General features: G+C 40.4%; 3 protein-coding genes and 1 pseudogene across 3 annotated transcripts; all 4 read left to right on the top strand.

The window, feature by feature from the left end:
• The first annotated feature begins 548 nt into the window (after positions 1-548).
• LOC105680431 lies at positions 549-2616 on the top strand. The gene is made up of 2 exons (XM_033319539.1): positions 549-1103; positions 2032-2616. The coding sequence occupies exons 1-2, from the start codon at positions 855-857 to the stop codon at positions 2230-2232; spliced, it is 450 nt and encodes a 149-aa protein (XP_033175430.1). The 5' UTR covers positions 549-854; the 3' UTR covers positions 2233-2616.
• Positions 2617-2999: 383 nt separating this feature from the next.
• On the top strand, positions 3000-9487 carry LOC117151372 (golgin subfamily A member 6-like protein 22). Its single transcript, XM_033319538.1, has 3 exons — positions 3000-3139; positions 8468-9402; positions 9476-9487. Exons 1-3 carry the CDS (start codon positions 3124-3126, stop codon positions 9485-9487), a joined length of 963 nt encoding a protein of 320 aa, XP_033175429.1. The 5' UTR covers positions 3000-3123.
• Positions 9488-21240: 11753 nt separating this feature from the next.
• On the top strand, positions 21241-21947 carry LOC105680429 (putative uncharacterized protein DDB_G0271982). Its single transcript, XM_012382682.1, is given in 3 exon segments — positions 21241-21426; positions 21428-21460; positions 21462-21947. Coding segments are annotated over 3 exon segments (705 nt in total).
• A 1840-nt stretch (positions 21948-23787) lies between these two features.
• Positions 23788-23885, top strand: LOC112212413 (annotated as a pseudogene).
• Positions 23886-24498: the final 613 nt, after the last annotated feature.

Below are 24498 nucleotides of genomic sequence, written 5' to 3'. Positions count from 1 at the left end.
GATTTTATGTATATTACAGATACCCCGAGGAGCTATTACTTGTTTCAACTTTGGACATACTACAAATGAAGTTTGGAGGCCACAAGAGACTGCTTTGAGGTAGGTAAGGTACAACCATGAATAAATAGAGTTGTAGCAAGACGAAACCGCTTTCAAATTGCTTCAAAATTATGTAACATAATTAGAGGCACGAATTGCGAGTGATTTTTGAAGCTCTGTACAAACGAAACAAAAAATATTTTTACTATCCATTTTTTATCATTTGTTTATTGATATTTTAAGATTGCAGTAAAAATTAACCGAAAAAACTCAAAATTCACAAAGTTATGAACTGGCAAAGTGGGGGTCCAATAAAAAAAGGGTGTCCTGGCGTGCATGATTTCAACCCTTCTGATCATCTGAAGCAAAGAAGCCGAAAGGATTCTAAATTAGTATAGATGCCGCTATAGCACGAAACTTGGAAAAATCAAAAAAAAATTTGTCACAAAATGGCGGCCGTTCGAAGAAAAATTTTTTCGAGCAAAACTCCAGCGTGTGCTGCGCCGTGCCCGGCGAGCACCTGCGTCATCGAGAAGGATAACGGAAGCTCTCTGCGGCCCCTCTAAACCTCACAGTTCGGGAGGACTGATCTAACGGCGCGGTGACCAGGGGCTTAAACTTCGGCGAGTAGGTTGGAGCGCCACCACTCCCATACCTCTCGCCTAGCTTCTCTCCGAACGTCTCCAGCCACTTGCCCACCGGGCGAAGAATCTTCACTCGAGCCCAGGCCCCGCCAAGGCCTGGCCTGCAGCAGATCGAAGGAAGACACCGCCAAGACGGGCACCGACGCATGAGATACCATCCCGTATCCCCTTATGATCCTGATGGCGGGCGTCCTATGTAGCCTCCTCAGCAAAAGCAGACTGCGGCAACGCGCCATCAGATCTCGTGTCAACACCGGAGCCCCGTACAGGACCCGGGAACGGACGACTCCCTTATATACACAGCGCACTCCTACCCCGGCCCCGATATTCGGTAGCAAGCCACATAAGGCGTTGGCTGCCGCCATCACTTTGGAGACCAAGAGCCTGAAGTGCGGCCCGAACGTCCATTGCCTGTTAATAGTGAAGCCCAGATATTTCATCTGAAGCCCAACATCGATGTCCTCCCCATTTATATCCAAACACAGACCGGGCGAAGGAGCCCCCCTACATCGCCAGTCGTAAAACCATATAGCCACCCACTTGGCTGGGGACACCTTCAGACCCAGCCTGCGTATAGCACGCACCGCGCATGTGACATTGAATAATCAATCTAGCTACTCATTCCTCGTTGCAACTTACTCTCTGAAAGTTTTTACCAGGTAAAGTCTTTCTCTTCTCGCTGGTCAATTTCTTCGTCGTCTTTGATATAGTTTAACGAGATATGTACGCCTTAGTGCAGAGCGTACACGTTGAAGATGCCTATAAATGCACTAAGTTCATGGTTGTTTTTATATACTTATATATGGAACTGCTCCATAATATATATGGAACTTAGTCCATATCCAATAAACGAGTGTATACTCATGCAATACTTGTGCAACGTAACCTTTCGAGGTTTCGTTATCATGATCTCTTTCTACACTCATTCACTTATCATAATGCATCTTTTATCAATTTATGTGTTTATACTATTCGTCACTTCATTCATAATTATTTGCATCGATTCTGCTAAAGTTGTTAAATTAATTCTGTGCGTATTCAGAAGTACATTATCTGAGCATTATTGATTATAATTCTTTTATCCTATCTCGAAGTATCTTATTTAATAAGGAAAGAATGAACGGGTATACAGGGAAACATTTTCCTATTGCCGGAATTCATTAATCAAATAATTCATTAACTAAACGTAAGAGTGGACGAAAGCTCATATAATTAATATTGATTAGCAAGTAATGATATAATAAATAATATTAGTTTAAGAAGAACTTTACTGAAACATGTGATACTCGTATTATTTTTAGAAGATGAATGCTGAACTTAATAATATTTTTCATTTTTGTTTTTACAGGTGATACAAAATAGTTGCGCGTACCCGTGCAGATATGCAGAAAGGCATACTTCAAGTTATGAGGTTGCTGATAATTTAAATATGTCCTTAATATTAAATCATTCATTACGTGGCATCCTATTACATATCAAAGTTATATTTCATGAGGAAGAGGAACAGAGTGCCTGTTTGCAAAGGATTTACATATTCCGTAGATCGTAAACATTTTATTATAAGAGCAAGGGCAAATAGAGCATCTTGAAGCAACGAACGTATTAAATACCTGGCTAGTGCAGACTTGATAAGTATTAAGTGAAATCTAAATGAAAGTGAAAATCGGCGTTCGTGCCGTTGGAGGGAGGATGAGCCGCGCAACTGAACGGCTCCGCGCTCCCGGGGTGTCTCGTACTCATTGCGAGGAAAGGCGCACCTAGAGCGTACGCGTCGGGAGATCCGGGAAGAGTTCTCTTTTCTGTACAATCGTTCGAGTTCCCTGGACACTTCTAGCAGGGAGATGGGGTTTGGAACGCGAAGAGCAACTCAGTTGCAGCAGTATCCGGATCTTCCCTTCCGACCTTGAAAATCCAGGAGAGAACCACTTGTAGATGACGCGCCGGTTCGTACCCATATCCGCAGCAGGCCTCCAACGTAAGGAGCCTCTAGTCGATGGATTATTGTAGGTAAGGCAAGTCGGCAAATTGGATGCGTAACGTCGGAACAAGGATTGGCTCTGAGGAGCGGGACGTGTCCGGCTTGGTCGGGAATCGGGTTTGACTGACGTGCCGGACCTGGGCGAGCTAATCGGTACGCGGCGAATCTCTCTCGGGGGATCCTCGCACACCTCGGATCCGAGCTCGGTCCCGTGCTTTGGTCTCGCGCAAATCTTCTTTGCTGCGAGACTTCCGCGGCGGTTCCACCATCGCGGTCGTTCTCTTTGGCCGCTGTTCAACGCTCAGCTCAGAACTGGCACGGACTAGAAAAATCCGACTGTCTAATTAAAACAAAGCATTACGATGACCCCCAAGAGTATTGACGCAATGCGATTTTTGCCCAGTGCTCTGAATGTCAACGTGAAGAAATTCAAAAAGGCGCGGGTAAACGGCGGGAGTGACTATGCCGCTCTTAAGGAGTTGCAACACAACTAAATAATTGCAAAATGAGTAATAAGAGTATAGCCTCGGACGCGGCTCCTCTCGGTCCCGGAGGCGCCGTGGCGGATTCTTCCACTTTCGAGGGGACCATAGTCGATGACACGGCTTTGTCCACGGATATTAGTTTGATGTTTACGGTGCCACTCGTGGGGAATCAGGTTGTCTGCCCGGTCTGTGAAAAAAGGGAAATCCACCTTTTCTTCGTGACGTTGTCGGACCTGGATAGGCACCTTGATCATCATCATATGGGGACCCGAATCCAGTGGAGATGCTTGTATTGTGAGAGAAGCTTCTCGAAGATGCATGGGGTTAGATACCACATACCTAATTGTAGCGGCCCAAGTCAGAGGAAAGAGAGAACATACAAGTGCGAAGTTTGCGCCATGAGCTTCGGGATTCAAAGAGGACTATCCATCCATGAATGGCATACGCACCCTGCTATAAGAAATGAGAAAAGAAGGGGAACGGACCCCCCAAATACTAGGAAACGGACGGTAGAAGAGGTAACTCTCCTGAAGGAGCTCGAGGAAATATATATCCATTATATATATTAAAATTTAGAGATAAGCAAAATCCTCAGATAAAGAATAAGAGGAAAAAGTTGTAGATAGCTAGTCAGGATACGAGTCCTCGGGAGGTTGCCCATGAGACAGAGGACGGTTGCGATCTCGTTAAATCGGGCAATGTGCGGATACGCAAAGATCCTGAAATTAGCGGTGCAATGAATTCCGAAGCGTCTACGCATCAGTGGAGACTCTATCTAACAAGAGAAATTGAAAGACCTACCGAGATGCCCCCTCGTTAAGGGAGGTAAATACTCGGTTGCTCCAGATATGGACTAATGATAAGGGAACATGGAAGTCCTAATAAAGAACATTAATAGATTCATAACGACATCTCTATGCGAAGCGATAGAGAAAGACAAGAACGATGAGCGTGCAAAGAAGGCAACGCCCCAAAGGAAAGGAAGCAAAAATAGTAACAGCAATTGAAATCGTAGAAAAAGATACTCCTACGCACGTTGCCAGGAAATCATTAAAGAATGTTCAAGGAAGTTGGCCGACGTTGTTGTGAACGACGATCGCGCATACCTGGAGCCAGCCAGGCAACCACCTGAAGCAACAAAGATGAAGGGGCTCTATGAGGATTCATGGAGTCGAGCAGGCTCATCCAATCCCCCAATCCCCCAATCCCAGGAAATGGAGCCTCTGAGTTATTAATAAATGAATTATTCTCGCCGATAACCGTGAAGGATGTGTACGAGACATTGAGTAAGATGAGGAAAAAGCCTGCGGTAGGACCATATGATATTCAGAAGGAGCACTTAATGATATATGGCCTGCCAGCATTATTGGCCAAAGTTTATAATTTTATGCTATAGCTCCTATTTGGCGACCGTATGGAAGGAAAATACATTAATACCAAAGGCGAACAAGCAATGCAGCCTGGTCGAAAACTATAACGATAGGCCCTGTTTTCGGCCGAATCTTCTCCTTCATCCTCGATGGAAGGATAAGAACGAGAACGGGTGTGAAATAAATATGAAACTGTTTAATGTTGCCTTCAGTTACAGCAAGAGAAATAACGAGGGGGGGGGATATTTACAATTGTAGATATCTCTAAAGCGTTCGACACGATACCCCATTCGGCGTTAAATCCTTGCCTGGCGAGGAAGGCCTATTATTGAATCAATAAATGAACTGTACTATGAGGGCAAGACGATAAAAGCAAAAGACAATATAGGAGTGGAGATCAAGATACCTACGGGAGTCAAGCAGGGTGACCCTTTGTCGCCGCTATTACTTAATTTATGTCTAGAGCCGCTGCTGGACGCAATAGAAGAGCAACCCAGTAGTATAGATGTCAGTAACGAAAGAAAAGTTCCAATCCTGGCTTTCGCCGACAACATTGTCCTACTTGATGAAGTTGAGAGGAAGGCACAACGCCAAGTGTATATCCTACATGGATATCCGAAGGCCTTGGAATGACCATCACAGGGGAGAACAGCCAGACGACCCAGGTGGTCGCGAGGAAGGACACCTGGTTCGTCAAAGAACCGAGAATAAGTATCGAAGGTGTAATAATACCAACCATTGACTCAGACGAGGCCTTCAAGTAATTGGCGCCAAAATTGTGCCTTGGAGGGGTATCCACTGTGGCATTATAGTACCAGAAATTCTGAGCGTGGCGAGAAGAGCCAGAAAGGTCTCTCTGAAACCATGAAAGAAAATTGATTTGTTAATGAATTACATCTTTCCTCGTTATATCTACCACCTACTAGTAAATCCACCAAACAATAGCGTTTTGAAATTGATGGACAGCGAAGTCAGGCAAGAGATCAATGCCATGCATTCTTCTACACTCCAAAAGCTAATGGGGGTCTAGAATTACCGTGGATCGAACATATCGTTAAACTCGGTATCCTCAAAAGCGCAATAAAGGATTCGATCAATTGGCCGGCCACTTCCGAAGACACAAAGAAGGCACGGAAAAGGTTGAAGTACGCACATGTTAAACAATGGTTGGAATTGGGAAGTCAGGGCCAAGGAATTAAAGACTTCTCAAGGAATAAAACTGGCAGCGTGTGGCTAGAGGAGTATAACCTGCTCAGGCCATCGAGATTCATGGATGCCATAAGGTTAAGAACGAACACCTTTGAGACAAGGACCATATTGGCATGGGCCGACAAAAAAGTAGGCGTAACTTGTAGAAGATGTAGTGCACAACCAGAAACCCTCGGATACATTATAGGGTCGTGCCAATGTTGCGTTTTTGTTTGATTTGTTTTGGTTGTGTTGCCGTTAATTTTTAAATTTAGATTAAATAGTAGCGTTGTCTGATGTTCAATGCGATTGGCAATTAAACTCCACGTTTCGGCTAAGCTGCTGTGCGCAGGAGTACTGGCACGGGAGAGGATCAAAGTTGGTGAAAATAAATGTTCGCTTAATCCTATTATACTATTAGACAAATATTTTCCACAACAAATGTTTATTCTAATTCTAATTGGGTATTGACAGAATTGTCGTTGAGATTTCGAATACTTGATGTTACAATCGTTCGCGATACGTTTTCACGTCGATTAACAAAACACGTTGATTAACAAAACTGACAAGAACTGGAAATTAATGAAACAAAGAACTAAAAGCTAAAAAAACTAAAGGACTAAAGAACTTAGGAACTAAGAGAAAAGAACTAAGAGCTGAAAAACTAAGGAACTAAAGAATTGAAAGGCAAAGGAACTGAGAAATTAAGAGCTAAAGGAATAGAGAACTAATCGCTATAAACAAAGAAATTAATTGCCAAGAATTGGGGAACTGATCGCCAAGAACCAAGGAATTAATCACCTAGAACTGATGAATTAACTACTCTGAACTAAGGAATTATTATCTCCCTGTCTTCTATGTAGCTACGCTTATTTATAATTAGGCCTACCGTGGAGGGGTCGTCATGTGACGGGTTATTGCGTGGGAGTTGTGAGGCTCGAATTTGGTTTCTATACAAATTGTTAAATTTTATTTGAATCTCAAATTGAAACGCTCATTCGCGCTATTGGTAGTTTTAGTCTATGTTACGGCGCGTGCACAGCGCGGGACGTGACACTTCCGCCCTTGGTGTTCAAATTTGCAGACCGAGGATGACGGACAAGGAGAGAGAGAAGGAAGATCGCAGAAACACGCTGGAAAGGTACAGCGTGACAGAGAAGGTGGCAGCAAAGAGAGAGGGCGGCAAAGAAGCATGGGACGAGAGGATGGAGAAAATAGAGGGGACTGGAGGTGATAGTAGAGTTAGTAGTGGAGATGAGGAGGGACAGAGGGAAAGAGGAGAGAGAAAGATGGGAAAAGGAACGAGAAGAGGAGAGGGAAAGTGGAAGAAGGAGAAGGAGGAGGAGAGGAAAAGATGGGAAAAGGAGAGAGAAGAAGAGAGAGAGAGAAATGGAGGAAAGAGAAAGAGACAGAAAGAGAAAAATGGGACAGAGAGTGGGAAAGATGGAAAAGGGAGAAGAAAGAGTTGGAAGACAGGATCAGGAGGTTTGAGGAGGAGCAAGACAGGATAGAAAGGGAGAGAAGGAAGGACAGTGATAGAGTTCATAAAGAGGGAGAAGAAAGAGATGGAGAACAGAATCAGGAGGTTTGAGGAGGAGCAAGGCAGAATAGAACGCAAGAGAAGGAAGAGGAACATCTTAATAAAGGGCGCGGAGTGGGGGAGGAAAGCGATAACGGGACAGTGATAGAGTTCATAAAGGAAAATAAGAAATTAGAGGTAGAGGTAGAAAGGACACAGAAGGTAAGGGTGGGAGAAAAGAACACGATAATAATCGCAACGTTGAAATCGTGGGAGGAGAAGATGAGGGTAATAAGAGAGAAAGGTAAATTGGGGAAGGGGATATACATAGACAACGACCTAACAAAGAAAGAAAGAGAAATACAACGAAGGTTCAGAAGAATAGCTAGAGCGAAAAGGGAGAAGGGAGAATACGTAAAAATAGGTTACAAGAAGCTGAAAATAGAATACAGGTGGTACAGGTGGAACGAAAGCGAGGAGAAGCTAGAGGAAGAAAGAAGGAGAGAGGCGAGAGGGTGAGATAAGGAGAAAGAAAGGGGTGGGGACATAAAGGGGTTGAGACGGTGCTTCTGGAACATAGCAGGCATAATGATCAAGGACAAAGAGGTGTGGGAATATTTAAGAACATTTGACGTAATCGGCCTCACGGAAACATGGACAGAGGAAAGCAAATGGGAAGAGTAAAGCATAGACTGCCCAAGGAATACGACTGGAAATGCAGGGTAGCAAGGAGAGAATGGAAAAAGGTAAGGGCAGAAAGGGGCATAATAACAGGCGTAAACAAAAATCTGAGGGAAATAGAGTATAAGGAAATTGGTGACGACATAGTAGAAAGAACAATAAGGTACAAGGAGAAGACATATAGAACAGTGGTGGTGTATAACCAGGACACGAAAAGGACATTGAAAGAAATGGAGGAAGGAGTAGAGGAAAGGAAAGAGGAAGTGACGATCTTAGGAGGAGATTGGAATGCAAGAACGGGGGAAGAGGGAGGGCTGATAAACGAGGAACTAGGAAAAGAAAAGAACCGGAGGTCAAAAGACAAGACAATAAATACGGAAGGAAGAATGCTGCTAAGGTTGCTGAATGAAAGAGGCTGGACGATAATTAACGGTCGAGACAAAGAAGGAGACGAGTGGACCTATGTGGGGAGAGGGGAAAATTAGTAATAGACTACGTGATTGGCAACCAGGAAGCGATAGAGGAAATAACAGACATGAAGGTAGGAAAAAGAGGGGAGTCAGACCACATGCCGTTGGAAATAGAAATAAAGGGATCAGATGTACAAAGAGATGAGGAAAGAAAAGGAGAAGAGAAGGAGAGAAGGGAATGGACAGAAGAAAGTGCGGGAAGATATTTAGAGGAGTGCAAAGACTGGGCAAGCGGGGGAAGAACAGTAGAGGAAATGTGGGCAGAAATTAAGAAGAAGATAAACGAGGCAATACCAAAGAAAAGAGTAAGGATAAGGAAATGGAGCATAGGAGAAAAGGTATGGCACGATAAGGAGTTGAAAGAAAGGAAAAGGGAGATAAGAAGGAAAATGACAAAATTTAGGAAAGGAAAATGCAGCAGAGAAGAATTCATAGAGGAGAAGAAGGCATTAAAACAGTGGTGTAAACGAAGGAAGGAGAAGCAGGAAGAGGAAGAGATGGAGAAAATCAACAAGCTCAAAACAGAGCAAGAAGCATGGAAATACATAAACAAATATAGGAGAAGAAGAGAGGTTGTAGGCGAGGAGATAAGGGAAGAGGAGTGGAAAAATCATTTTATCGAAACGTTAGAGGGGACAGAAAATAAAGAGGACAGAAGAACAGAAGGGAGGAGAGAGGAGGAGGAATCAAAGGAGGAGAGAGAAGACAACATAGAGAAGGAAGAGATAGTGCTCCAAATAAGAAAATTGAAAGAGAAAAAAGCAACGAGGGAAGATGGCTTGGAAAACGAGGTATGGAAGTATGCGCCGAAGGAAGTGGGGGAGGCGTTATGGGTGATGTTAGGAAAAATTTGGAATGGAAAAAGGATACCTGAAGACTGGAGAAAAGGCGTGATATGTCTGATTTACAAGAGGAGGAACAAGGGGGCAGTGAAGAGCTACAGAGGGGTCACGCTAATGGATACGGCATATAAGATCTATGCAGGAATTCTAGGCGAGCGGCTGAAGGTGGAAATCGAGGACAAGCTGGTAGAGAGCCAATTCGGATTTAGGAAAGGAAGAGGACTGATAGACGCAGTGTACGTACTGAACCATATGATAGATAAACAATTGAGTCGGGAAAGAGGGAAGTTATATGCTAGCTTCGCGGACCTAAAGTCAGCGTTCGTTAGGGTCAACAGGAAGAAACTGGGAGAGATAATGAGGAGAATAGGGGTGAACGAGAAGTTAACCAGAAGGATAGAGGAGATATACGAGGAGATAAAGAACGTAGTGAGAATCAGGAACAACTACACAGAAGAGTTTTGGACGGCGGGGGGAGTGAGGCAAGGGTGCCCGCTGAGCCCGATACTATTTAACATATATGTGGCAGGGCTGGAAGAGGAAATGAGGAAAGGGCAAGTAGGAGGCATAGTGGTAGGAGACAGGTAGCTATGGTCATTATCATACGCGGATGACATTGTATTGATAGAAGACAGAGAAGAGGAGTTAAAGGAAATGATGAAGACATTCCTAGAGGAAGTGGAACTGGAACTGAACACCGAAAAGACAAAAAGAATAGTGTTTGAAAAGAGAAGAAACAATAGGAGGCAAAGGAAATGGAGATGGGGGGAACAAGAACTAGAAGAAGTGAATGAAATTAGGTATCTAGGGTACATACTGAAAGCGACGAGAAGCATATCCAAGACAGAAAAAGGAGGACAGCAATTGCGATGAAAAAGACATAGAGCGTAGGAGAAAGGATATTTAAAAGGGACTACAAGATGAGAATGAGGATGTTTGGAGCACTGGTAGAGAGTGTAGCGTTGTATGGAACGGAGGTGTGGGGATGGAATATAGAGGAGAGACTGGATAGGGTAAAAAGGAGATACCTGAGATGGTGGCTAGGCTTAGACACAACAACGCCAAACTACATCCTGAGAGAGGAATGCAAGATAGAGGAAATTAGATAAAAGGTACTGAAAAGAGCAGTAAAGTACGAGGAGAAGGCCTTGGAATCGAAGAAAGAATTAGTGAAAGAATGTATAAAGGAGAGAGAAAGGAAATGGGGAAAGGGCCAAAAAGGGAAAAAAGCAAGGAAAAGATGAGGTTAGAGGAGGCGAGAGAGGGAAGGGCTCAAGGAGAAGCAGAAGATAGACAAGAAAGGATGACAGCGAACCAGATCATAGAAGAAAGAAGGAAAAGAGAAACAGAGGAGAGGGAGAAAATCATAGAAGAAAGAAGGCGAACCAGATCATAGAAGAAAGAAGGAAAAGAGAAACAGAGGAGAGGGAGAAAAGAATAAGGGAATCTAAATATAACAGACACTACAGAAACATAGCGCAAGAAGGACTACCAAAGTACCTAGAAGGAAAGATGAAATGGGGGGACAGATCTATAGTAAGGAGATTTAGATGTGGCAACGAAACCAGGGCAAGAGAACACTGGAAAGAGGAGGGAGAAAGAGAATGCAGATTATGCAAAAAGGAGAGGAGGACCTGAAGCACGTAGTAGAGGAATGCGAGATTATAGGAGGAACAAGGGACATGGGGGAAGTGCTGAAGGAGACTGAAGAAGGACTGGCAGACCTAAAAGAGATAATAGTGAAGAGAAGAGCAGCAGAGGAGGAGGAACGACAGAGAGGGAGAACAGCAAGGAAGCAAAAGCGTTAAATATAAGTAAAGACAATGTAAGAGATGTAATCTGGAAGTCGTCCAAAGTCGAAAAGCACGGACTAAAGTAAATAATAAAAATAAAAAAAATAGTAGAGTTTGGACAATTGAAGAGATTACTCTTCTGAGGGAGCTCGATCAAAAATTCAAAGATTATAAATACCCCAACGTGGAAATAAATCAATATGTGGCGGATTGGTACCAACAGCACTCCGACAGGTCGTAACACCTCCCGGGCGATCCGCGGGTACCAACCGCCAGCACCAGAGGGCTACTACGACGACAACGAGTCCGTCTGTCTCGCTAGCGGTTGAATATACGGGCGCATGATACAAATACCGCACCTAGTAAGTGGTATAAATCAAACTATGAAGTTTGGAGGTGGCTAATTATGTGTTGGGGTTGCTTTACTCACAGAGGTGTTGGTCCCTTAGTTCGAATCGAAGGAATAATGCGAACAGAGCATTATTTGACCATACTAGAAAGTAATTTACCTTCTGTAGTTAATTCTATTGGATATAATGAAAGTGAAGTAGTATTTCAACAAGACGGGGATCCTAAGCATACCGCAAAGGTAGTTAAAACCTGGCTAAAAAATCAAAATTTTTCTGTAATGAAGTGGCCAGCACAAAGCCCGGATATGAATCCGGTCGAAAATTTGTGGTCCATTTTGAGAAGAAGGCTGGAAAAATATAATAATCCACCTTCGTGAATTATGGGAAAGAACACAACAGGAATGGTACAATATTAAACAACAAATAATTAAAAATTTAATTGACAGTATGCCTCGTTGATTAAAAGCATTAAAAAAAGTAAGGGAAAGTGGAGGAAATACTAGGTTGAAACATTATTTCGACGAGCATAATTAAAGTGTAACAGTGTATACATGGTTTGAGATGTCCATTTTTGTAAAATGTTCTGTACATTATTAATGTTACGTCGCGTGATTGGAACCGTACAACGTCCCTCGCTATTGGGTCGTTAAGGGTCCGCCGACCGTTATGTACACCCTCAACAAACCTAAGGCCCCGCGATAAATTGAATCTTATTAGCTTGCAGAAACCATTAATCCTGCAAATATTTTCGGTTTATATCCGGTACTTAAAAGGATCTTAGGTTTATGGTTCGCGCTTAGAAATTACGGAACAGCTGGTAGTTATATAATGGGAAAAACCGGTCATTTACCTAATGGAAATGTCTGGATTTTCCCATAAACAAGGTCACCCATGAGCCACGTGGGTAGAATGTTTATTCCTCTTATCTTCACTCATCAACCAATGGGAATCACACTTTTCATAACGAAAAGTGTGAACAACGAATCAGCTTCCTTCGTTCAATACTTACACACATACCGAGCTTTCCTCCGTAAGTATATAAGAGCGGACAGTTCGAATACTCAAACAGTACGAATGCAGTTCAGTTCCAGACAAGCACATATCCAGTTCTCAGTACGAAACATCCAGTGCAGTTCGAACTCAGTTCAGCCCGAAAACTCTCAACCCTCAAGACTTCTTCGAAAATCACTTAACTACACATACTCAATCTCGGTCTTCAACTCAGATTACATCTCTACCCAGATTCTCTAATATCAGAGCAATCCATTTCTTCGTCACCTATATCTTAAGCAGCGGAATTACTAACTTGTGTTGTTGTACAAAGTTGTTGGAAATACATATTGTATAACACTGTTAATCGCAGTGTTATACCACCTCAGCTATCTTAACGGAAATCAGGGATCGATCTATTCGCGGTGTCGATTCTTAGAATCGCAACGGGAATTTACGACTCCCGTTGACGCGCTTCCTCGCGATCGCGTCTCCCCACGATCGGACGAAAATACAATTAATGTTAATAGAAATGAACTATTACATTTCGTTAATCAGACGCAGCAGATAGTTCCTGTTACCTAATCTTTACCGATCACTTGAAAAATTATTCGTAGTAGCGCCTTTTACATAAAATCAGCGGAGTGTGTTTACACTTTTTCTCGTCACTGTATGTTTAAAAGGTATCTCAGGTAGGGTAGGACAACCGAGTAGGGGATGATTCCATAAGTATATAGAATTTTGTCTTATGAAGTTTTTTCGTCTAACAATAACGAAGAAGTTTAGGTGATTCCACTTAGTTGTATTCATTGCTAGTGTGTAAGAATTGACAAGAAATATTGTCTAGGAACAAATTATGCGATAAAATTGTTCAGAAATGAACAAAATATATAAATAATATTCTAAGATTGTTTGCATTTTGGAAATCTGTACGCATCATGAAAGCAAGAATAAAGAGAAGTCTCAAATATAAACCTCAGTTTTCCTTTTATTAATTTATTTTCCTTGCATGGTCGTGAATCAGGATTACATCACATACATACACACCGTCAGCTTGTTCTTTAGTTAACAAAAGCTTTTTTCACGATGAATATTTGCATTCACCATCATATATTTTTGTAATTAGACATTTCCATGTCCTACATATTGCCGAACAATTCAATCAGGATATCTCTTAAGTCAAATCTTCCACGAAGTCATGTTACTAAATATGCATGTTAGTAAATATTAAATTGTTTGTCATTAAAATATCTTCAATGATAAACATAAATTTATTACACATTTGAATTCGGCAAACAAAAATACAACCAAAATCACATATCAAAACTTACATTACAAGGAATTCTTCTAGGAAGTTTTTGTAAATCCTCTTCTCTTGTTAGCATATTCCTTAAAAATATTTCAAAGATACGCGTAACGAAATATCACTCTTGATTTTCCATTTACTCTCACTTCTTCGCAAACGACTTTTTTGAAAACCTCCATATCCCATACCTTAACATCAAAAACACTAAATGTTTTACAATAATTAAATTCTCTCCGACTTTGTTTTTCCGTTAGTCGGAAAGATAAGCCATGAAGAAGAATTTTTCAAATAGGATTAAATAACTGAAGTAGATGGGGAAACCAAACACAAAATTTTTACGCGTAGTGTAGCATTAAAGTCCTCAACTTTTTCGGTAATAATAAGCCGCAATAGTTGCAACCCAACCAATCACTATTTGTACCAGCTGCAGCGTAGTAATCATCATGGCAAAGTCTTTTGGTAATTTGTATTGCATTGCTTTCAAAGTATAATAAGAATACATCCAGGAATGAACAAAGTAGTTTTTTACGGTGTGGCGGCACTCGACAACAAATACCGCCACTCCACACTAACTTCCACCGGACGACGGTAGCGCAGTGGTTAGCGCCTTAGATTACGAATGTTCGGGACCTGGGTTCGAATCCCGGCTCCTCTAGTCCGATTTTTCTTCCATGGCACATAAATGAGATCAGTTCGCTGTGGGTGCCGAAGCGTGTAGAAGTGTATGTAGTGCTCTGCGAAGTTCGTAAAACAACACGTGACGCCCATCCGTCGAAAGTGATTCGAAACAAACTTAATCCAAGTGTTTCTTAACTAACCAGTGAAAAATCCAACGCTCCTAATCTCTTATCCGAATCATAGCCTCTCGACTAGTTACTTCAAATTGAATTAACTAGATCGATGATGGCCCATGTATCCCCACCAGGCTCTCTTGAACAAAACCACAACTGCTCCGTTCTTCCTGCCCCGTGGCGAAAGTACAATATGTCCCTCCTAACATTCGAGACGAAAAACATCAAAAAGCGTAAGCTAGAAATAGTTAAAACAACCGCAATCACTAGCCAAAACGAACAGACAAAAAGTGGTGTAACCACCTATAATAGATACGCAATAATAGAATCCACTAATGACTCCATGGACACAGCCAACACACCAACAAACCAAAATACGCGTAAAAATCCCCCCCCACCTATCTCCATTGATGACGTCATCGACATTCAAACAATGGTAAAGTCCATTGAGAAAGATATTAACAAATTAGATAGGGGAGATCTATTTTTCCAACGAACAACGTCTCCCACTAGCAACTTTCCCTCGAGGGTGGCTAGCATCTTTTTCTAACCACCGATATGGAGATTGACCAATTAGCAGCAACGCCAATTCCCCTCAGTTTCTGAACGAAGGCTTTTATCGACGAATCCGATGATCTCGTGTCCTTAGACACACCCCATTATAGTTTTCCTCCGTGGCATCATCGGAACGGGAAAGTCATTCTCTCTTGCGATCTCATCGACTAAAGAGTAACGTCTTTACAATCAGTAATTATTCAGACTTAGATTTCACGAGAACGTTCATCTATCATCACATTGACCGCGGATTCGTTATCGAACCTGAGATCATGTCACTAGTGCCGCGAGCGCTTAATCGCCGTGTTTGATTGTCAAACCTGTGTTATCCATACTTGTGTTAATAAACCATATTGTTACTATACCGCAACGATGGCTAATTTCAATGAAGAATCATCTAACCCCATCCTCAATGCTAACCCGACTTATATATGTACCTAAGTGCATAATGGACTGGTGCACATGGTTAATAACGGACCACCTAAGCCCTCTTGGAACGATGGGCAAGCAGAGAGTTCTACCTTTTCTCTGTATTTTACGATGGAGGGTGCCACCACCTAGAAACCTTGTCATTCAAGTGTGCCTTATTATTGGATGCTTTCAAGGAGTTGCATTCAGTGACAACAAGAAATTCTCGTCCGTGGAGGTAATGACGGAAGTGCTTGACGGCATTTACAACTGCTAACGTTTCTAATTCGTAGGAATGATACCTAGATTCCGCAGGGCTAGTTCTTTTGCTGTAATACTCCACTACTCGATTTTTACCTTCGGCCTCATGCATGGCGCATGTTCGGCGACTGGCTGTCGCCTTGAGTCCAAGCTCATTATCACAACTCGCGAACAATTACGATATAATATATGTATATAATATATGTCGAAGATGAAAAGAATACCGGAGCATTTGGAATTGTGGATATTCCCGCAACATTGTAATCTAGAGTCTACCATAGCTGTAATTTTACAAAAACTCTTCCAACCATTCCATAACCAGCTATCGACGAGACAAGCCAACTTTCTTTTTCCAGAAATTCTCTGCACGCCACGGATAGGATGGAAACAAGAGGAATCGTGTACTATTGGATTGGCAACTAAGTGATTGCAGATTTTGCCATTAAGTGGTAATGACAAGATCCGCAATCATTTAGTTGCCAACCTAATATATGTCGGAGATGAAAGAACACCGGAGCCTTTGGAATTTTGGATAATCCCGCAAAATTGTAACCTAGAGTCTACTATAGCTGTAATTGAACAATTGTAGTTATTCAATCCGATTGTAATTGTTCGAGAGTTGTGATAATGAGCTTGGGCTCGAGGCGACAGCCACTCGCCGAACGTAGCCGCCGTCACGGGATGAACGCTTTGTCTAACAAAGACATGGAGTAATTCTGTAGCTCTCCTTAAAAAGGTAAGAAATATTCGTGGCGACACGCGACAGTAAACATTCCAACGGTTTCTGTCCCGTTCTGGCTCGCCATACGCAGACCTTATTCTCCGGGTAAGATGATTACCAGATGTCGATGCATCTTCACAGTACATGTTCAGCTAGCCTGAGGGCCGTTATAAATCTTAAGATTTAGCTAACTAAAGTCCTTCAAACAGACAAACAATCTTTGTCCCAACTAAGGGAAAATAGGGGAGACCCATTTTTCAACGAGCTGCGTCTCCCACTAGCAACTTTCCCTCAGGGGTGGCTAGCATCTTTTTTAACCACCGATATGAAGATGGACCAATTAGCAGCAACGCCAATTTCACTTACTTTCTGAACAAAGGCTTTTCTCGACAAATCCGATGATCTCGTGTCCTTAGACACACCTCATTATAGTTTTCCTCTGTGGCATCATCGGGGCGGGAAAGTCATTCTCTCTCGCGATCTCATCGACGAAAAGAGTAACCCTTTACGACCAGTGAATATTGCGCGTCCGATTTAGATTTTGTGAGCACGCTCATCTATCATCCCGTCGACCGCAGATTCGTTATTGAACCTAGGATCATTGTCATTAGTTTCTCGAGTATGTAATTACCACGGTTACTTGTCCGGTTCTATAATAATCGTACTTGCACTAGCTAATGTCTTCTCTGTTGCATAACGACAACGTGTAATCCAAACGAATATTCGTTTTACGCCTCTAACACTAATTCTAATGTAAACCCGACATATTTATAATATTATTAATTTTGTATTAATACAATAATAATATCGTATCATTGTTATATTATTTATTTATTTTTGTGCTTGTATTGTCTTTTATTCGTAATATATTATCGCAATATAATAACAAAATTAGTTTAAGGGCTAATAGAACCTTAATGACTTTTTTTCAAATGAACGGGTCATTTGCAAACCATGCTATAATATTTTACCAAATGTCCTACTGTACAAATTGTAAAATGTAAATAAATAAATAAATAAATAAAAAAAATGTGCAAACCATGATTACTTTGAGACATTTGTTCCTCGTGGTAAGTACTATATGATGCAGTAAAAAAATTTGATCTTGAAAATCACGCTCATAATCAGTTGCGAATCATTTTTTTAGCAGCTCTCCGCAGATTTGAAAATGTAGAGTCACACCCCGCTCCCAAAGCAATGACAAATAATTTTTTTATACCTTGTACATTATATTCTGCCTATATATAAAAATATGTGACTGTGAATTGCAGACGCGGACGTATGTGTTTATTTCCTTGTTTTTATTTTTAAAGGAACATCACATATGTTGGTCGTTTCACTCGGTTCGCGAACTCTGGGAGCTCATAAAAATCTATTCCAACACAATGTTCCATATGCGAGCGAAGCGGCTTGAACAGTGTTTCTCTATCATACGTAATTACATAGTATACATTGTTTTTTTTGAATATTTCTTTATTGTTAATTTCTTAAGGAATAACGGGCGATGGCTAAAATCTTCTAGAAATTGCTCAAGAAAATGTCCTTGACAACATATGTCAAAGTGAACATCATTAGCAAATGTTCTGACGGATCATATCCCTTTTAACAAGTACTTTAAGATAAAATACGGAAGAGAGAATGATTTTTTAATTAGCATTATTTAAAGAATTGAAAGAAGGGTAAGTATAAGAGAGAAAGCAGGATGTGACTTTTATTGATATAACTGTTTTACTATACTAACAATAAGAGGAAAATTGAACAAAACAAAAGCTAATTAATTACATATATGTCGGAGACGAAAGGAAAACTGGAGCCTTTCCTTTGCAATTTTGGGAAAGTCCTCTAATGCTATAGCCTAGATTTTATCATAGCTGTAATTAAGCAATTGTTGTCATTCAATCTGATTGTAATTCTTCGATATTTATGACAGAGAAAGTGGGTTCGAGTTGACAACTGGTCGCCGAACGTAGCCACGGTCACGGGATTGTCACGTAAACTTAGGGGTTGGTTGATGAAACAAAATAGCTGAATCGTAACACAACTATTGTCTTAATTTTCTAGCACAGCACAGGTTTACACAGATCGGAGAGATGTTCACTGTTCGATGATTTTGTCTATTTTCCACAGGTGTACTCGTCTCATTACGGAGGAAAGTTCGGTGTCGGTGCGCCTTTTTTAATTAACAACGCGGATTCGCTGTTCGCAACTTCCGTTAGGAAAAGTGAGGGTAACGATACACGATGCCAATTGGTTATAGATCATGTTAATAAATGAAGATAGGAGGAAGAAGCCTCCTACCAACGTGGCTAGTAAGTAATATTGTTTATGGGATAAACCAGCTTTTTCGTCAGTCAAGCATTGGGTTTTTCCCATTAAATAACTACCTGCTTTCCCCGTAATTAGTAAGGACGTATAACGACCTAAGGGTTGTTTCAAGGACTATCCATAAACAGATAGCAGAAATAATAAATTTAAAAAGTTTATGTTTATGGTGGGTCCCTGGGGTAATTGAGGGTTCGCGATGAAGACCTGCACACATCCTGCCTCTAATATGAATTGACGTTACAGGACAAACGTTTTGCCTGACGAAGGTGTGGAGCGGTTGTATGGTTTTCCCTAGAAATGTGGTTGTGGCGGCATACGGCCTCAAGAACGGGCCTGGCCACATAGGATTGTACTTCGGAGATGTAGATATAATGGGACACACGTTGTATTAGGAATCAAACTCCAGACAGAAACTGCCTAGTAACGGCGTTTGGAACTTTCTCGATGTTTCTAGCGAGCATATAACAAACAAATGCAGTCGTACCGCGAGAAAAATTTTCATCAGATCATCATTCGTGTGACCGCCTTGGAAAGTGATACATCCAGCAGTTTACCGAATGTCTCAGCAATCGTATTTTTGTGTCTAAAATTATTCTACGCATAGTAAAGAGTTATCCCGTTGGCCGTGGATTCGTTTGAAGCCAAGAACATTGTTAATAGCGTTTATTAAACTCATTATTCGTTAAACGTATTGTTCGTAAAACTCATCATTCGTTAATCTCGTTATTCTATTAACTTATTATTCATAAAACATGTTATTCGTTAAGGAGGAACGTTAAGGATCTGCAAAGGAGCAACTCGATTACAAAAATAGTTTCTGAATTCTATTTTCATGAAATGAGCAATTCACGTAAATTATAGGATATGCCACTGAAAAAAATTCCTAACTTTAACGTCAAAAAATGATCGATTTGATGTGTAATGACCCTTATTGGAAAACAGGAGCATGTTTCTTCAATGTTTCAGTTATGCAAATGGGTGTGAGCCATACCACCATCTGATACTTATACTGTCTTTTCTATCGTTACTTAGTATTCTATCTGACACTTCGAGACTGAAAAAACTGAGGTTTTACATTTTCTTCCTGTGATTCTTGTTTTCCTTTATTCGATTTAATTTAGTCAGCTTTTCGTAACAGCCTATACCTACAATTGTAACTAAGCGTACAGGTAATAATACATAGATAATAGCAATAGATAATGAAAAATAAATAATAAATAAATAGGTAATAATGTATTAATTAATTGAATGCTTCAGATAGAACGTTTTAATTTTATAAAAGGAGCGAAATAGGACATTTTTATCAAGAAACGACTTGAAATCATATTATTGAGATATGTATAATTTTATGTGCTAGACTAGGTTAGCTGCGTAGTAGCGATGCATGTATGTGAATATCAGAGTGTGCAATCGTGTGTGAGCGCGGCGTCTCGAAAATAAAGAAATGTAAACTGTTGAGTTAACAGTCTGGTATAAAAGAAAGTGCTGAGACGCGTGCAAGTGTGTATCGATGAATATCACTGAAATCGTTTATCAAATATAAATTCTAACTGTAAATTTAGTGTTCCTGAACCATAATTTCGGCTATTAAGATCCAAAATTCTGAAGATGTATTTAATTAGTATTTTTAAATATACGTAAACGCAAACATAGTAAGGAGAAAACAAAGAATAGAAGTGAAAGATAGAAAAATTTGTTATGACATTAGTGGTTTCAACATATGTACGTGGTATGCAATAAAATGTCCTATCGATTTTTAAAGGTAGGACCATTTAATTTACGACACTTTGTATTAGAACATTATAAATTGGTAAAAACATCTAAAAAAACAATTAGAGTAAATAAATCATGCTGTTTCTAGATCCCTACAAGCTGCATAGGATTTTCTGACTTTGTTTAAAAGGTTAAAAGTATGAAGAGCTTGAAATATTTCGACTAGTGGAAAAAATAAAAATTATTCCCAAAATTCTTACGAGGGAAGTTATTTAAAAAAAAAGTTAACTCTCCTTGGCAATAAAGAAAACCTACTAAATTATAAAAGATGTTTTGAAAAAATTAAGTGATTAAAAAGTATTAATTTTCGAGTGTTCTGTTTACGAAAGTCATTACAAATGATGGACTTTCGGTTTGGTTCGGGGCGAGGGTAACGCGCGAATTGAGAGCTCTGTGGAAAAAGTGAAGTGTGAAGGGAAAAAGGAGAAGGAAACACAAAGTGACATGAAGAAGTTAAAATAAAGGGTGAGCAGACGTGGAGAAAGTGAAAGAAAAGGGAAAAGAAGACAGTAACGAGAGAGAGATGCAAATAAGAAAAACTAGAAGAGAAGAGGTTAGGAAGTCGGAAACACGGCAAAAGAAGTAAGGTGGGGAAACGACAGATGGCGACAAACAGTGGAAAGTCAAGAAACACGGATAAAGCGGATGATAAGGCAGATACACGGGTAAAGCGGATGATAAGGCAGATTTCAAAAATACATTGGATAAATACAGCTTGTGAGAAAAATAGACACCTGCCTGGGAGAAAGGAATGGAGGTAATGACGGAAAAAATGGTGGAGGTAATGATGGAGAAAATAGAAAGAGGATTTGAAACAATGATAAAGGAAATAAAAGGTATATTCGAAAAGGAAGTAGCGAAGATGAAGAGGGGAATGAAAGCGGAAAGAAAAAGAAGGGAGAGAGAGAGAGAGAGAGTGAGAGAGAGCGAGAAGAGTGTGGAAAAGGGAAAAGAAAGAATTATTGGGCAGATGTCAGAACAATCGAGGAGGAGAAGGACAGGGCAGAGAGAGAGAGAGAGAGAGAGAGAGAGAGAGAGAGAAGAAGAAGGAACATAGTAATCAAAGGAGTAGACTGGAACGAAGGAAGCAATGCAGAGACAGTAAAGGAGTTCATAAGAGAAAAAATGAAAATAGGGACAGAAATAGAAAGAACACATGTGATAAGGGTGAGGGACAAAAACACAATAATAGTGGCGACGATGAAATCAATAGAGGAAAAAATGAGGATAATAAAGGAACAAAGCAAATTGGAAAAGGAGGTATACATAGATGATGATCTGACAAGAAAAGAAAGGGAGCTACAGCAACAAATAAGAAGGATAACTAGATTAAGAAGGGAAAAGGGCGAAGATGTGAGGATAGAATATAAGGAACTAAAAATAGAAAACAGATGGTACAGGTGCAACGAAAATGAAGAGAGGCTGGAGGAAGAAAGAAAGAGAGGGGAAGAACAATGAAAGAAGGGGAAAAAGGGGAAAAGTGGGGCTACAAAGGGAATGAAAATGTGCTTCTGGAATGTTGCAGGGTTGATAAGTAAGGTCAAGGAGGTGTGGAAATATTTGAAGAAATTCGACGTGCTCAAGCTCACGCACGGTTACAGAGACGACTGATTAGTGGTAGTAGATTTACTGCATTGGCAACTAAATGATTGCGGATTTTGTCAATACCACCCAATGACAAAATCCGCAATGATATATCTATCGGAACGAGACCTGATATTTTTACACGGCAAGTAAACTGTCACAATATAATCGGAACTCAAAAGCAATACATTTGACCGTTGTGAGAAGGGTATGTAGATACTTGAATTGTAATTGAAAATCAGTAGACGCCAGTAGGATGGAAAAAAAATTAAATTTGTAGAAAGGAAGAGAGAAAAAAAAGATTAGACAAGATCAAGTCGTGCTTTATTCGTTTTACAATAGAATATGTCTGCAGAACAGCAATGAATATTTTAGTAATAGCATTTTACAATTAATTTAAAGATATCTAATACAAAAATTGAAATGTACCATAACGTAATAGTAAAATAATTAAGAAATATGATAAATACAGATATGTATGTATGAGTAACATTTTGTATGTAAATTAATTTTTAAGAAATGGACAGGTGCTATATTTTAGTCTATCAGTTTCGACAAAGCAGATAATTCTTTTCACAAAACTTTGTAGAAATTCCAATCAGAAAATAAAATAAAAGAATATACAACTTTCTATTAACTTTCGAAATCATTTTAAAAACAATTACAAATAAGAGTTGTACGAATAAAAATAGTTACATCCGAATCATTATCCACGCTAAACCCTTATTTATTTAGCATCAATTCAAATTTTTCTCATAGAAAAGGAATGTCACGTGAAAGTATTTAATACAAAGAGTTTAATTAAGAGTTTCCACGCTATTGACCATTCATTTGCGTACACGTTCGAACGTCCCTTGTGATAGGCTCTTCTTATTATTTTATTTACATCGTTCTTAACAATATGAGTAAAAATAACATAGCAAAAATTAGTTATTGGTATACTACTTGTAGCAGACTGCAGAACTAAAAAGAAGGCAGAAAATAGCGTGAAATTAAAAATTTTGGCGGGTTTAAAAAAATGAGTTTTTTAAAAAGAAAAAATAGACTTTAAGGTGCTATAATAAACTTTTTGACGAACTTTCAGGGCACTCAGGATCCTCTCCTTGCCTCTTAAAACTACTCTTACTACAAGAAATATAATAGCAGCAAAAATATATTAAGAGCTTTATAATAGATTTAATAATAATACTTTTAATTAAGGGAATTATTTACCTTTGCCCCTTGTATTTTGAGAGGACTATGAAAAAAGTACATCTCCTTCATGAGGCTACTTAGAATACTTCCTATGATATACATTGCCACATTAAGAATCAAATACTTTCCAATTAGCTAGAACCTCGGCGAGGCAGCCAGCTACGGTCGTTAAAGCCCAGAACTGAAGACGACCTGTCGCGAGTTCGAATCCTCGGCATAAGGACTCCAATCTAAAAAGGGACGGAAAAACCAAAATTTCTCTTAGAATAATACAAACAAGCAAGCGGCCAAGCTCTCCTCCCTTGCGTGTACTGTGGATGTACTTTCTGGGAGTACTTGGTTTTTAAACGTGCTTGGTAATAAGCACACAGGGGCCCGACGATAAAAACTCGCACTGGTACACTGTCCCGTTTGTGGAGGTTTTAGCCGGTAAGAATACGGCACTACCTTCTGCCCGTCCCCACAGGAGGGTGGTAAGGTGTCTATGAAGATTTCCTCCACGTAAAAAAAAAAATTTTTTTTGTAATATGAAAGGAGAGACGTTTAACATTCCCGTAGACAAGGATGGAACACATGTAAATGAACACATATAAATGGTATCATTGGCGAATAATCTTTATCAATAATCGACATGAAAGTAGGTGTTACGCCACGATGCTTACCACAGGCTGTATTTTCTAACCGTCGCTGGCGGTCCTACAGTGTCGCAGGCAGACCGTCTTATCTGCCCCCTGGATCATATACAATGTATCGACGGGAGCATAGTTGTCGCCAAGCAGCGAGCCCTAGAAACGTCGATTTTTGTCCGTAACGTTTTCGACACAAGAAGAGCCATACGTGATCATAGGCGCGAGCGGTGGTGTGAACCGAGCATAATGGGGGTAAAGAAATGATCGAAAGGCAATCAGCCCCTTCTGACGAGTCAAGCGTTAGACATCGAGAGCTCTGACGAGCAAAATCAAAATCATATAGTTTAACGAATTCATTGAGAGATATCGTAAGGTCGAGTCAACTTTGTGTAATTTATTCATCATATTATTGTCAAATATATCATTTTATGTTCACCTGTTAATACAGTGTTACTTCATTGAACCACCTCTGTTATCTTAATCGAAACAGGGAAACGACTATTTCGCGGCGTCGATTAACAGAATCGTAGCGAGAATTTACTCCTCTCGCTAACACGTTTTCCTAGCGATCGCGTCTCTCCGCGAAAGGTCGTAACAGTATA

Source organism: Bombus impatiens, unplaced genomic scaffold (genome assembly GCF_000188095.3).
Source record: "Bombus impatiens unplaced genomic scaffold, BIMP_2.2 scf_0156, whole genome shotgun sequence".
NCBI classification, from domain to species: domain Eukaryota; kingdom Metazoa; phylum Arthropoda; class Insecta; order Hymenoptera; family Apidae; genus Bombus; species Bombus impatiens.
This window is presented reverse-complemented; position numbering and strand designations above follow the sequence as displayed.